This window comes from Seriola lalandi, unplaced genomic scaffold, assembly GCF_002814215.2.
Source record: "Seriola lalandi dorsalis isolate HSWRI2012SDOR001 ecotype SW California unplaced genomic scaffold, Sedor1 jcf7180002054482, whole genome shotgun sequence".
In the NCBI taxonomy this organism is placed as follows: Eukaryota; Metazoa; Chordata; class Actinopteri; order Carangiformes; family Carangidae; genus Seriola; species Seriola lalandi.
Genome location: NW_019525035.1, coordinates 583,377 through 598,120, shown reverse-complemented (window position 1 = coordinate 598,120; position 14,744 = coordinate 583,377). Strand labels below are relative to the sequence as shown.

The 14,744-nt window shown below is 41.9% G+C and overlaps 1 protein-coding gene across 3 annotated transcripts in view; it reads left to right on the top strand.

Annotated features, from left to right (window-relative positions):
• akap11 (A kinase (PRKA) anchor protein 11) overlaps positions 1-5,170 on the top strand; it is a 22,716-nt gene extending 17,546 nt beyond the window's left edge. For all 3 annotated transcript variants that reach the window (XM_023412522.2, XM_087175682.1, XM_087175681.1), the window contains exons 11-12: positions 179-378; positions 1,123-5,170. In XM_023412522.2, the coding sequence (XP_023268290.1) occupies positions 179-378; positions 1,123-1,311 (389 nt within the window). In that variant the 3' untranslated portion in view covers positions 1,312-5,170. The remainder of the gene's footprint in view (positions 1-178; positions 379-1,122) is intronic.
• Positions 5,171-14,744: the final 9,574 nt, after the last annotated feature.

Genomic DNA, 14,744 nt, shown 5'->3' with positions numbered 1-14,744 from the left:
GGGTGGTGGTGAGGGTGGGTTCCTCGTTGGGCCTGTTCTGCTGTGGGAGCGTGGGAACCCAGAGCTGAGGCAGCATGGGACTGTTCCACATTTCTCTCAGTGAATCCACGTCTTTGAGATGTTACTGAAGGAGAGGAGGTGCGCAACGATCAGTTACCCACGTGTCTCTGTGCTGCAGGGACGCTCTGCGTGGACCGGACCCAGCTGCTCACTCCCAGGACGGCGCTGGTCATCGCGAACTCGGACATCAGGGAGCCCGGGCGCGGCCCTCAGCACGTGACCCTCGACCCTCAGCTCAGGAGCCTCCTGCAGTGGGCGGCAGCCTCCATGGCCGACATTCCCCAGATCCAGCTGAGTCCTGACAGAGAGCTGCAGCAGGTGACGGTTCCCACTGTGGTATTTATTATTAAACTCTCCTGAACCAGCTCGGGTCGCTTCGTGGCTGCTGATGTTACAGTTCAGGGTTAGAGATGTTGTACAGTGGAATCCTGGTTTCCACGGCAGCTGCTGTCATGACAGTAAACCTCCTTCATCAATAACACCATTGAACTGGATCTTATTCATCAATTAATCATATTCAAGTCAATATTGTTGCATCATTTTCATACAGTTGAACTGTCAGAGTTCAGATTGTTCTGGTCAGGTGTCTGTATCCAGCTGATCGGAGCAGCCGACAGAAGCTCCGTTACTTTGAGCTGTTGTCTTTGAAGTTATTACTTTAAACTCTCTTTCAGCCATTTGTCTGTTACTTTTAGCTTTTATTATTAGTTTATTAATACTTTCAGCTAACTGTTTACTATAAGCTACCTACTTCAGACCCTTGTCCATTACTTTTAACCAGTTATTCATCACTGAGCAAATTATTTCAACCATTTGTCCCATTACTTTTAGACCCAACTGTAAATACTCCTCTAGTTTGCTAACTAGTCTTTATGTACTTCCAGTTGTAACATTTTTATTTGAAGTGTTGATCCACTAGAAGATACAGCTTTAACAGCCGGTGGGAAACCCTTAAACATTTACCCAGATCCCTCTCTTGGCAGTGCACCACACTGATAAATCCGGATTGTAATTGATAAGAGAGGTGACGGAGGTGAATGATAAGAGTGTTTGTGTTTTCAGCTCCCAGCCGTGGTCCAAAGGCTTCGGGAGAGGAGGTGGAGGGTGGGAGAGCTGCTGCACACGCTGCTGCGCTACTGTGAAGAGAGCCAGGCGCTCCACGGCCCGCCCCAGGCCAGAGAGGAGGCACTGCAGGCGGGCAGAGAGCCGCACCGTGTCCCCCTGTTCCAGTGGCTCCTGGAGCACGCCTAGGTCCTCTCCTTTTCTCCTCTCCTTGTCTCCTTGTCTCCTCTCCTCTCCTCTCCTCTCCTCTCCTTTCCTTTTCTCCTCTCTTCCTCTCCTTGTCTCCTCTCCTCTCCTTTCCTTTTTCTCCTCCTCTCCTCTCAGTTCCAAACAGGGCTTTGCAAAACTCCGCGGCCCCTAGAGGGCGCCAAAACAGAAATCAGCTGATCCAACTCACTCTGATGAATGTGAGCGGCGTGTGTTTTTGCATTGACGCAGACTTCTTCTGTTGTATTTTGTTTTTCTTTCCAAGCGTCTGTTTCTGTCGTCGCAGTTTCATTATTTATCCGGCTGCGTTTATCACGTAATGTTTTAATGAGCCGTCTCTCCCGCCCGACCCACACTCTGATCTGAAGCCCTCACACCTTGCTGCCGTCGTGCTTGAGCTACAGAAAGAAAAGGAGAGAGGAAGAGAGAGAGAGAGAGAGAGAGACCCACCCCATGTGTTCCAGACAGAGACAGAAATACAGTGAGTTGAGAGGAAGAGAATGTGTTTTTTGTTAGGGAATCCCCATCGCTGCTGGGTCGATGATGTCAACACACCCACAGCTCACCTCTGTGCTGGTGTTTTCACATGTTAGGAGACCAATGGTGCATGCACACACACACACACACACACACACACACACACACACTACTGCACACCACACCCTTGTATTATCATGAAGAATCCAAGATACACTCATCACCCTCTGACAGTTTTTCCCCTCTAGTATTCCACTGTATTAATCCACTCAGTCTGCTGGAGTCCAGTGTTTCTCTGGAGCCGTTCCGGTTTAACGACTCCTCACATTTCGACCAATACGCTGCTGCCACACGTCAGAGGTCTTTGCGGGTCCACTTGGTTCTGGATTTCGTCAATACGTCCACAACAGCCACGTGGATCTAAACGGACCTAAACTTACGGCTCACTGGAGCTTTGTGCTGAACTGAACCCGAGCTGATCTTAGGAGAAGTTATGCTTAAATATTAAACATCTTTTCTTTTTTTAGTAGAACATTATTGTTTGTTTGTCGCTCAGTTGGCGACAGAATGTTTTATTATTTCTGCAGCAGGTGGAAATAAGACTTTAATTTATTTATAAAAATGTGTCTTTGAAACATAGAAGCAAATTATTTTTACTTTCTCTGACTTCACATTCATTCTTAGGAAATAATTCTTATTTTATCGCTGCAATTTTCCACTGCAGCAGCTTGTTAATCAATCAAATTCATCGATGACCGTCACACTGCACATTTTGGTTGGTCGTTCTGATCGAGTGTAATGATCCTCGGCTCAGGGGTTCCCACAGGTCCGTTTAGGATCAGGTCCATCGTTGTGGACCCGTGAAGACCTGGACCTCACGTACAGATCGGCCCGACTCTGTTAAAGCTGTCAAATTCTAGTTTAGTAAATTGCACTGCGCTGTCATCGCGCGTCGATGAAGTTGCCTGTATTCCCTGTTTTATCTGAAACTGTAACACTGCTTGCCTAGCAACAATCTCCATGGTTGTCAAACTTAGTAAAAATACGTGGAGTGGATGATGTTTACTGGGGCGGTATTTGAAAAGTATATTTTTTGAAGGTAGAGTATCTAATCGAACATGAAATGCTGCTCAAAGAAGAAAGAAGCCTCGATACTGGCTCACTGTTGCCAAATTTAGCTGAGGATAATGTGACTCCCCTCCAGTCAGTACTAGAGGTCTGATGCCCCGGGTCTGTGTTCAGGGGAAGATCCAGTGACGCAGATGGAGGAGCTTTTAGTCAGCGGTCCAGCTGCACCTCCGAAACCACAAATTAAAAGCATGTCCACAGCTCAGCGCTGGACTCACACGTCGTGTCACCCACGCTCCACAGTCACCTCGTGGAATGAAGGACTCTGAATACCACAACTCCCGCCCCCCCCCAACACACACTCACCAGTTACTCACCAGTTCCCACGTATACGTCCACACGCACAGCACTAACAGCTCTTTGCTGAGATGCACTTTTGTTTTTTGTTTTTGTGTTTTTGTGTTTGTTTTTTTGGCCGAGGAGAAACGGGGCATTTCCAGCTCTGCCCTCAGAACCTCTGCAGACCTGCAGTTACATGCACAGCCCATACGCAAATGTAATATATGTACATATATATTGAATTTCCATATATGAAATATACATTTTTATTTTATATGTACATATATGTGAAAGTTCTATATGAAACCTATTAGAAATTTATATATAGCCTATACAAATATAGACATTTATGTATGTATGCTTATATTGTAGATGGATGTGACATTAATATATATCCATCCCAGTCAGTATACGTTGATATTATAAACCCACAATGTGTAGACATCAATAAGAAAAACATTTATAAACATTTTAACATGTATGATGTTTTAGTAAACTTGCATAAATAAATTAAATATTTAATGTTAACACATAATTTTTAACATAGAAAACGTGTTCTATGTAAAAATGAATCACAGATTTGTTGATATTTGTACATATTTACTGGGTATTTCATATGTTATAAACTCATAACTTCATATATCCACAGGATTTAGATATGTGATAATAATATATCTCCTTATAGGTCACATATATGTCATATGTTACATTTCTGTATGGGAGTACACAAAACTGCCCCCCCCCTCCCCCCTCCCAAAAAAAAGACAGATTATTGGGATACATTTTGATGTTTGTATTTATTGTGTTTTTGTTTGTTTTTTTGTTTTTTTAATGAGGGACCGAAGGATGAGAAGATGGTCCTCAGATTTCTATCAGGACTTTTCCTTCTTGAGCTTGAAACACTGTAATATACCCCCACCCCCCCACCGCCTCGCATCTATTACTATAACCTAAGTGTTGTTGGTGGTGCTCACCTGCATGGCTGAATCCTCATTGACTCCTACAGCTCGGCGTCCTCCTCCTTCTTAATGTATTGGCCGACACTAATGGAGCTGCAGTGGTTCGTACAGTACGCTACTATAGGCCTGTGCAGATGCCTCGTCTGTGACTGCTTCACCTCCAGGCTGCCAAACGGTCATATAATCTTAAAGGTGTTTGTCCTGTAATGATTTGTTTACACGCAAAAAATGAATTAATCGCAAAAAAACAACAAAAAAAAATCCACTATTTTTAAAAAAGAAAGAAATGATACTCAAGTTATATCTGTGGAAATAATAGAATATGAGGAGACATAGTGAAGTATTAACCTGAGGAGTGAGAGAATTCGGATATATTGGTTTACAATAAAGGAATGTATTAAGAGAGAGCATCACAGTGTTCGCATCCTCTCCCAGTGTGAATGTTTAGTCGTTCAAGTAGGACTTTCCCTGGTTTTTTCCACACCCACACCCACACTCTCCCCACTTCACTCTACTGTTTTCTTTCCTACTCTACTTTACATTCCTGTGCATCCCGGGACGATCTATAGCGCTATATCGTTGTGTTTGTGAAAGCTGAATGTGTCCCTGCATTTAGAAGCAGATCCTGTCGATCTGTTTTTAGCTACTGTTGTTTCCCAGTGTTACTCTCTGCCTCTCTCTCTCTCTCTCTCTCTCTCTCTCTCTCTCTCTCTCTCTCTCTCTGAGAGACACAGGAGAGTTCAAAGAGAAAGAAAGAGAGAGAGATGTACATCCCCTCCACTCGCTCACTCACTTCTGTATTTTTCCTGCTTCCTTGTAAAATCCTGCCAAATAAAGATATTTAATAAATTATGTAAGTTATATAACAGTGAGTTCACTACATGTTCTCCCTCGTGGCATTGCTGAATAGTTTACACATTCTAAGCTTGAAGTCAGAAACTCTAAATTTGTTTATGTCAAAGCTTGGTGTGATAATAAAGCTTTTTCATGTGCTCTTATCTTGTCTCTTTCTAATGAAGAGAAGATCACGTCCTTGTGTCATGTTCAGTATCATTCTTTCACTCCGCAGAGGTGTGGCATCAGAGTCCTTTCCATTTCCCAACAGAAACTCATTCAATTTACCTGTAACTCAATTTAAAAACAAAAAAAAAGGACTGGTTCTGTTTCACATGTGACATTTTGTTTCCAATAATTGGTGTTAGAAATATTTAGGTGAAAATTCATCATCAATTAATTGATTAATCATTCAGGTCGATTATCAAGCAGAAACGATCAACAGAAGTTTCTAAAATGTGACGATTTGCTGCTTTTTCTCATTTTGAAAACTGAATATTTTTGACAAAACAAGTAGATTAACTGTCCTCAATGTAGAAAGAAGAGTTGTGACGTATTTCAGCGTTTCTATTTTATCAAACCTCTGCTGCATTTCAGAGGAAAATATTCTACTATTCAGTTCATAGTGTTATTTCTGCTGATACATGGCGGGATTAGATTTTATATGCAAAACATGATCACATGAAATAAATTAGGTGCATTTTAGATTAAAAGACCCAAGAATTATTATTATTAATATTGCTCAAATGAGTCAACACTAATAATCCAATAATACCCATATGCAAGTGATATACGTATATATATATATATATATATATATGAAATATTTGTACATATAAAAATGTAAAAATTACACATGAAACCTACAAGAAATTTGAATGATTCCATATATTGACATATATAAATAGCCTATACAAATACATACATTTATGTATGTATGCTCATATTGTAGGCAGATAAATATAAACCCATCTCACAGCCTGTCAGTATATGTTGATGTTATAAACAGAAATACATATATAAACATATAACATGTATGTTTTAATAAACTTGCATATATCATTTGAATATATACCGTTAACTTACATGCTAACAACATGTTAAATAGATATCTTTAATATATGTATACAGTTTGTGTATTTATTTAGCTTAGCTCTTATTAAATTGGCTGCTGCAGTCAGCACCTTTGTTCAAAACGCACAACTTTTACTTTGAAGATGAGCGGTTTCTGTTTCCGGCTCTAGACTTCCTTGTTCAGTTTTCATTGTACAAGTTGGACAATGGAACAAATTGAATTGCACGTCTTCATTTAATGGGACAATAACACACGCAAAGCGTTAACAGCCTTTAGGCTTCATGGGCTAATGAAGAACGAGCTCACAAACATCAACATACATTTACACTTAGCATAAGTAGGACAAGGGAATTAGGCAATACCCCATAAACGGGCATTTTTCATTATACAACATGAACAGCTGCAGAAGAATTATCCCTCATGCACGGACCGACTAACAGCTCAGTCAGTTCATCAAAAGATAATAATCACCTGATCAGTGATCAGAACCCTCACCACATCAGAGTCAGTGTTACTGTCAGTGAAGTCCCTTCAGGATTTGTCTCTTAAATACTTTGATGCTCGTAAATCCGAGATCACGGAGAACGCTGACTTATGGTAACAGTGATAACAGCCTGCTGGTAACTATAGAGACTCGTCCAAACCTATCAAAGGCTTGGCTCCCGAGCAAAGGAAGGTCCACCTCCACACTCTCACCTGTGATGCAGGTGCCAAAGGAAACAGAGAGGATGTGTATCTGCTAAAGCTGGTCTCAATAACAGCGCTGCAGTCCTTGGTCGTGCCTGGAAACAGCTGCACAAAACAGCCATTGTTGCTGTGTGATTAAGCCGCCCCACACAGGCACACATATATAATTAGGTAATGTTCGCTACAATGGCTGGTACCTGTCAGCATGCAGCTCTCTGATGAATGGAGGTGTCTGTCTGACAGGGAGGGGGGGGAGGAGAAGAAAGAGAAAGGGAGGGGGGTGGGGGTGGGAATGCCTAATTGCAGGCTGTATAGTGATACAGGAGGCGAGGAATGTGTCTGACAAGCACATCTCTGATCTTCAGAGCGGCGGGAAGCCTGCCGACAGTCAACAAGAGGCTCTCAGAGCAGCCTCACAAGGACATGCTAACCCGGGTGAGGTCATCTCTAACAGGCCTCAAATTAGGGAATACATGGAGGTGTGTGTGTGCGCGTGTGTGGTTGTGTGTGTGTGTGTGTGTTGTGTAAGTTCCTCTCTTTGACGTGAATTATTCAGAAAAAAGGCAAGATTGGGATTTCCTGCTTCCTGTTACTGAGCAACATGACAAATCTTCATCCCATGCTGAGTCAGAGAGATTCCTATAACTGCGAGATTTCAGGCCACCTCAGAGTTTTAATCACACAGCTGGAAGAGCCCAGGAAGACATGATGAACATCACTTAAAATGCAACTTCACTTCTATTCTATTTTCTCTTTATCATATTTTCAGTGCAAGTGAGGCCTTATTTTAAAAGCTGGATCAGGACCGTCAGGGTGTCAGTGTTTTCAGGATCCAGCAAGGAGCAGAGAAGAAGGGGAAAGTCCCTTCACTTACTGATGTGGATACAAACCTAAAACAATTCGGCGTGTACATTTTAAATGTATGGAAGAGGATTAGGGCCGCGTGAAAATAAAAAGAAATTTAGGCAAGAATTCTGACTTTAATCTCTTTTTTCACATGTGGCCCGGATCCTTCTCCTTATAAATGTTTACTGAGTCAAAGTCAAAGCTTTAAAACCTGATGAGGCTGCAAAGAGCAGAATCTTCTTTACTGCATATGTGGAAGCTCTTCCTTTTACGATTTCTTGCCCACATTGGTGCAAAAGTTAAAAAGTTCCTTATGAACCTTGTAAAAAGGGGTTTGACAAAATTGTACCAACTCAAGGGTCACTTACTTGCCTTTTCCAGAGCTTTCAGCTGTACCGTGCAAGAAAGAAAAACGTGTTAATTGTAATTATAGATCTTGAGACTGTGACCTCTGACCTCTTTTTTTTTTTTTAAATAGTCTGGTGGGTCGACAAACCATTTGCAAAACAGAACAATTTTGGTGAAAAAATGGAATTGTAAAATATATATATATATATATATATATATTTATACATATATATAATAAATGACAATAGGAAGACTGTAAAGGAAAGAGTGAAGACACAGATGGTGAATCAACATGTGATCTCTAATCTGTCAAACAAAAAAGAGAAATTTCCACGTCCTACATGTTTCCACGGTTCTCAGCTCAGTCCTGAATGATCCATCGTAACCATTAAAATAAAAGGTGCTCTGAGAACATATCAGCATTATTTGGCCTCTGTATTGTTACTGGGTCGGATGTGGGCCGCCATGAGTCGGACAAGTTTGGGAACCGATGGTCTGAGGATCCAAATGAAGATATAAAAAAATACACAAAGCCAATATTACACAAATTTATGATGACTAATCTATTAACTATTTTGTAAGCAGGGCCATTATCAAAGTCATGGAAGGGTGATACAGCCCTCTCCATTCAACACTGATTTCTTAATCCGGTCATAAATATTATCCTTTTGGCTCACAATGATAATTATTATCACATGTAAAAGCCTTTATTCCTCTTCTTGGCGGCGGCAGCAGCAGTAGATATGTTATCACTGCTTGTCCTGGATATTGTGAGAAAGCTTTGCCCTGGTCAAGTGGTTAAGTGACACAGACTAACCATTATTTAGAGTACGTCAGTTGATACTTTAGTTGGCCACAGCTGAGTGAGTAGCCAGGATGAAACTTGGTCCAGGATGATACTCACACAAAAACATGACCACAGAATCGAGGAGTGCAACAGCTTCACAGAAGTGAAGCCGCAGGAACGTCAGTCAGACACAACACCGGTTTATAGGGAAATCAGAGTCCTTCCTTAATCTGCTCTGGCAGGCGTACAGCACGGTATACACACACACACACACACACACACACACACGCGCGCGCGCACACACACACGCACACACACACACACACACACACATGTTCTCGTCTGTACAACAGGCAATGCATAGCAGTTATTGTGCAGAAAATCACCAGTCAGCAATACAGTGAGACAGACAGGAGCCCAATAGCATACCACCCCTCAGTCTGTTCCACAGTGGTGTGGGCTGATGTCTTTGCCACACACGCAGACACACACACACACACACACACACACACACACACACACACTGTCTCTTACATCAGATAGGCTGGGTCCTGGCTTGGTGGATCCCCCCCTATTGTGTCGATTTGTGATCCACTGACATCACTTCCCTCCCAACAGCAACAAACGGCGGGTTGTTGGGAGAGTCCACTGGATGAGGGGGGAGGAGGAAGAGGAGGGGGGTGTTTGAGTCAAGCCCATGGAATCCATGATATACTGTACTGGTCTTTGTGCTGGAAAGGGGAAAACCAGCTACATCATCCCTACTAGGCTTTTGTTTACTCCCGCCTGAAGAACCTCTCCTTTGTTTTCTTTTTCTTTTTGTTCCTTTCTTCCTGGTGCATCTGCTCTTTCTTTCATCACCATGAACTAATAGGTGAAGCGTTAATGATTCGAGGGGCTGAATCATGGAGGTGGGTCTGAGGTCATGCTGGGTGACCTACTGTACTGTAGCATGCAGAGCAATGAGGCACTTCCACACTTTTTCTGACATAAAAGGTAATTCAGAAATTACTTTTTTTTTTTTGTTTTTAGGCGGAGGTTTCAGTCCTGCAGTCCAAAAACCTCATGATCCAACTGTAATAATCAACGTTTATGAAGTAGAAAATCCAATCGTTAAAATATTTTCACAAATTGAAAAACCAAAAGTTTTTTTTTTTTCTCACTAGATTTATGAAAGAAGGGAGTATTCAAGTCATTTTACATTACGCAATCCCTCCACCTGCACCTTGTGTGGATTTAAAATCTGTTACTATAGTTCAATGCTTTGTTTATGCTATTTCATGAGTTTCTTATTTCTTCATCCTGTTATGACGGCAATGGTGTTTCCCAACTTTTTCAGGCTGACGAACCCCGACTGCTTTTCGAATGAGTTCAAGTACCATTTCACACTGACAACACCATCATGTTCCCATAGCGTTCTTCTTATTTTAAACCACGTTATTCAACACCAATCTTTTAAAAAGTGGATGGAGGTTCCATAATTTAACACCACGAAGTGTCCATGTTTGGTCAAGTTTGTATTATTACTATAAGGAGAGGCCGATCTGAACAAATCAACCATTTATCCATTCCATACATAGTAATGTATGTAATCCACTGTAGCCATCTATTTACCCATTATCTATATATTTAAGCAATTCACCCATTACTTTCATTAAATAATTTATCAATTGCTTTTAGCTATTTACATTTATTCATTACTTTTAGCCTTTAGCTAACTGTAGCTGTATGCTGCTTTTTGAAGGCCGATTGCGTCACACTGCGACTAGGCTGTCCCATTTCGGAGGCTTCCTCAAATACGACCGACAAAATGCGTCCTTCTTTTCCTCCACAACCTATCCCAACATTCATTGCGCGCCGGAAATGAAAACAAACAACACCGACAGAGAGCCTGAGGATTACATTTTTAAACGTAAGTATTGTGTTTCAGCTCAGTTCAACAGCTAATGGTACAACTGTTAAAACCGAGGGCCTTAAAACCTCAAGTTTTTGTGAGAAAAAATTCGTTGACAAGGTTGCTAAGCGACTGGAGCATTACGACGCAACGGTAACGGCGGGTACGCTGCTGACGCACAGCGTTAAATCTACGTAGACCAGACCTTTTTATTTTGACACAGCTATATCTATCGATTACCTTTAGCTAACAGTTTTAACAGTTTATCTCTTACTTATAGCTAGCTATATGCAAACACTACCGTTAGCTAAGTGTTTTAACAATTAATCGGTTAGATTAAGCTAACTATTGAAGGAGTGTTGTTGCTTTCAGCAAACTATATTTAAACATTACTTTTCGGTAACTGTTTTAGCAGTTACACTGTGGTCTAGTTAGTTTAAATTAACTATTTAAACAGTGTTGTTACTTTTACGTTACAGTAACCTGTAACCTAATGGTTGATGGTTGAAAATGTAATAAATAAATGATTGATATAGGTACAGTTTCTATTTCAAACATTTATCCTCTTATCCATTTATCCTTTAGCTATTGATTTCAATTGTTTCATTACTTTAAGCTAACTGTTTTCAACAGTTTATTTTTGACATTACATTTGGCTAACTTCTTGAGCTATTTATGTCATACTGTTGGCTGTTTCTAGATTTATTACCCATTAATTATATTTTAAATGTTTATTCTTTTTTTTTTACCCATCTATTTGAACCATTTGTTAATTTCGTCTCTCTTACATTAACTGTTTAGACTTCTATCGAAATAGTTTTCATGCACTCTATATGAGAATATAAATATATTAAATCAGAATATAATTTCCACTTTTTTCAAATTAGTTAAGACATCCACAACCTTTCCATGTACGGCCTAAGGGGAGTACTCCTTGTTGGAAGTTAACTCATGTTTTTGCTGATGTCATGGTAACAGAAGTTGTGGTGGACGTCCTTAATCCTGTTGATTTTATGAGTGAGGCCAAGACTAATGAGACATCCCACAGAGTCACCACCTAGCTTTCAAAAACGTGAGCAGAGCAATACCCATGACATTTCCCTGCTATTGTCTGCTTGTTTCCAGGAGTGACCACATAGAGATGCTGTAACTTTGAGTGTGGCAGGCAGGGACAATAACTGAGACGTTTACGCTCCCAGGGTACCTCATCTGACCCTGGCACAATGAGAAGCATCGGCGTGGGAGCCAAGGGATGGAGACAGTGATGAAGTAGAGGAGGGGGGGGAGCAAGAGATAAGAGCTTATGTGAGAGGGAGCAGCTGAATCATGTTGAAATTATGAGTGTTTATCTTAAAATGATTGGAAGAGAGCAGGAAGAGTGGACCATGGGTGGAGGGGAAATATCATAGTCAAGAGGGGCAGCTGGTGTTTCCCAAGCCGACAGCTCTGTTTTGACTCTTTGGTGATTGAAAACAGCAGTTGGGGCTTGGTGTGGACCTGGTAACGTGGTAAATAGTATTAGGTATTATCTGTGAACATGAGTAGTGAGCCTGACTCACAAAAACAACAAGCATCCCTCAGCTGGTGCACACTACGCACCATTGTTCCCACCCTGGAGGAATAGGAAACAGCAGAGGCAGCGAAGCTTTCACTGTTCAGTTTAAGATGGGTTGCCTCATCTACTGTTGTATCTCTGCTCATCTTTTTGTCTGCTTACACCCACTGTATTGACTCAGGTGTGTGTGCGCGTGAGTTTGGGTTTGACAGACAGCACATTAATGAGGAAACATCTTGACGAATCATCCTTGTCGATGACCTCAGGGTGCTTCTTCCGCACCCATGACCACCTTGACGATGACAATGCGGTCTCTGTCTTCGGGCCAGACCGCTTTGATGTGACCACAGAGAGGAAGCAGAGGTCAAGTCTGGGAGATCCTGACACGGCCAACTGAATAAGAGACGTCTCCTGCTGATGTCATGGTCAGTCCTGCCCCGGTGTTTTTCCTTTTCCTTCGTCCCTGCGCTCATCGTCATCCTCCTAATCTTCCACAGCCTTGTTCAGTGGCAGTCAGTGCCAATGGATTTCCTATTGTATGAATGAATGCCTCACAAGAGAGATGTGGTTTGGAGAAGAATAAAACACAAATGGCTGTGCAAGACGTCATTAAGCAGTGTAATGAACTCCATTCCAGGCTAACATATTTGACACAAGTAAAGCGTGGGATTCTTGTAGCTGCTTCGCAGCGTCCCCGGAAAATCTCCCCTATTCTCACTGTTTGGGTGAATCTCTTGTTTGGACAGGGAGCGCTGTCTGCCGTGTGATGTAAGATGGAGAGATGAGAGGAAGAAGGGGACCAAAGAGGAAGGAGCAGAGGGTGAGAGGATGTAGGAGAACCGGGCGAGCGCTGACAGACTGAGTGTTTAACTTTCGGCAAGTGTTGTCAGGCTCCAAGTTTGGGAGCGACATGTGTGTTCACACGCGTTTTGAACAATCCCACTCCCCTTGACTGAGCAGAAGTCCATCTTTGTTGTGTTTTGCAGCTGTGTGTGCCCACATGGGTGTGTACAGCTCATTCTCAGGCATGTTTTTCTATGCAGGCAAGTGGTTGTGTGAGACTTTGGCTGCGTATTTTTAGCCATGCTAGCGGCATGAGTCTGGGGATGGCAATGTTGGTTTGACAGTCAGTTGGTTGGTCCACCACTCTAGTCCACACTGAAATAGCTCAACAACTGTGAGATGGACTGACATTGAAATTTGGTAAAGATATCATCATGGCTCCCAGAGGATGAATCCTGATCATATTGGTGAACCTCGGGCTTTTCCTGTAGCGCCATCATCAGTTCAAAGTTTTTAGTCATTTTATTAAATAGCCATCTCCAAATCAAGACCAAGTTTGACTTGCACCACATTTGCACAAACATGCATAGGTCCCAGAGGATGAAGCCCATTTGATATTCATGTCGCCATCAGGATGAATCTAATCTTAACTTTTCATCTAGCGTCAAAGAATTAGTAGTTTATGACCAAATAGTGTAATGAAAGTCCCATGAAACTCAGCCAAATGTGTTTAGTGCTAAATTACTGATGTTAGCATATTAGCACTGGTCTTAGTGTTTAGCTCAGAGCACCATCGTTCATAAATACAGCCTCACAGAGTCGCCAGTATGGGTGGTAGACTCTCGTCTTCCTTATTTCTTTTTTAATATTTACATTACATATTTAAAATTTGTGTGTATATATACATTTTATAGCTTTAATTTTATAACTTCATAACTTTATTTAAAATTTGTATGCATACATATATATATGTATAATTTTATAACTTTAAAATTATTCTTAAATTTTTTTGCCTGTGTAAACACATTTTCCAAAACTCACTGTTTGAATATTTTTATGCACACATCATTAGAGGGATCTACTTTGTCCAATAGGGGTTTCTACTCATGGCATCGTCTTCCTCTCTCGGCAGGTGTGGTCATGTGACCCCTCCCACAGCTGTGTTCCCACGCGCCGCCGCTCCAGAGGAAATCCAAGGAGCACCATTCATACCCTAACAGTCAGGTAATGACTTTAAGATAAATAATACATTGCGATGCATATGCAGCCAGTGGTGTCACTTGTCATTTTACTGTGTTTCCCTCCACACAGTCCAGAAGTGCTCCTTTGATAGTTTGCTGCGTTCACCCCGACTCTTCCCACACTCTCCAACCCACACACATCAACTGAAACAGGATCTGCCTAATGGTCTGGAATATCCCTGTTCGGGCTGATCATCGCTCCAATTTTCTTTTCAAATGTGTAGTTTTGATAAAACCGCAGGCCGGTGTGATGTGACTGGAGAGGTGGAGGAAGTGGGGGTGTAAACATTGGGGTTGCTATGGAGGCGGCAGTGTCAGAAGCTCTGAGTGAGGCGCAAGGCAGTTAGAAAGACAGGAGTGTGTGTGTGTGTGTGTGTGTGTGTGTGTGTGTGTGTGTGTGTGTGTGTGTGTGTGTGTGTGTGCGTGTGTGCGTTTTACAGCAGACTTGGAGTGACCTTCTTACCACAGAGGATGTGGGACTGAGGGGAGAAAGACAATTCTCTGCTCTTCATGCCGTGAGTC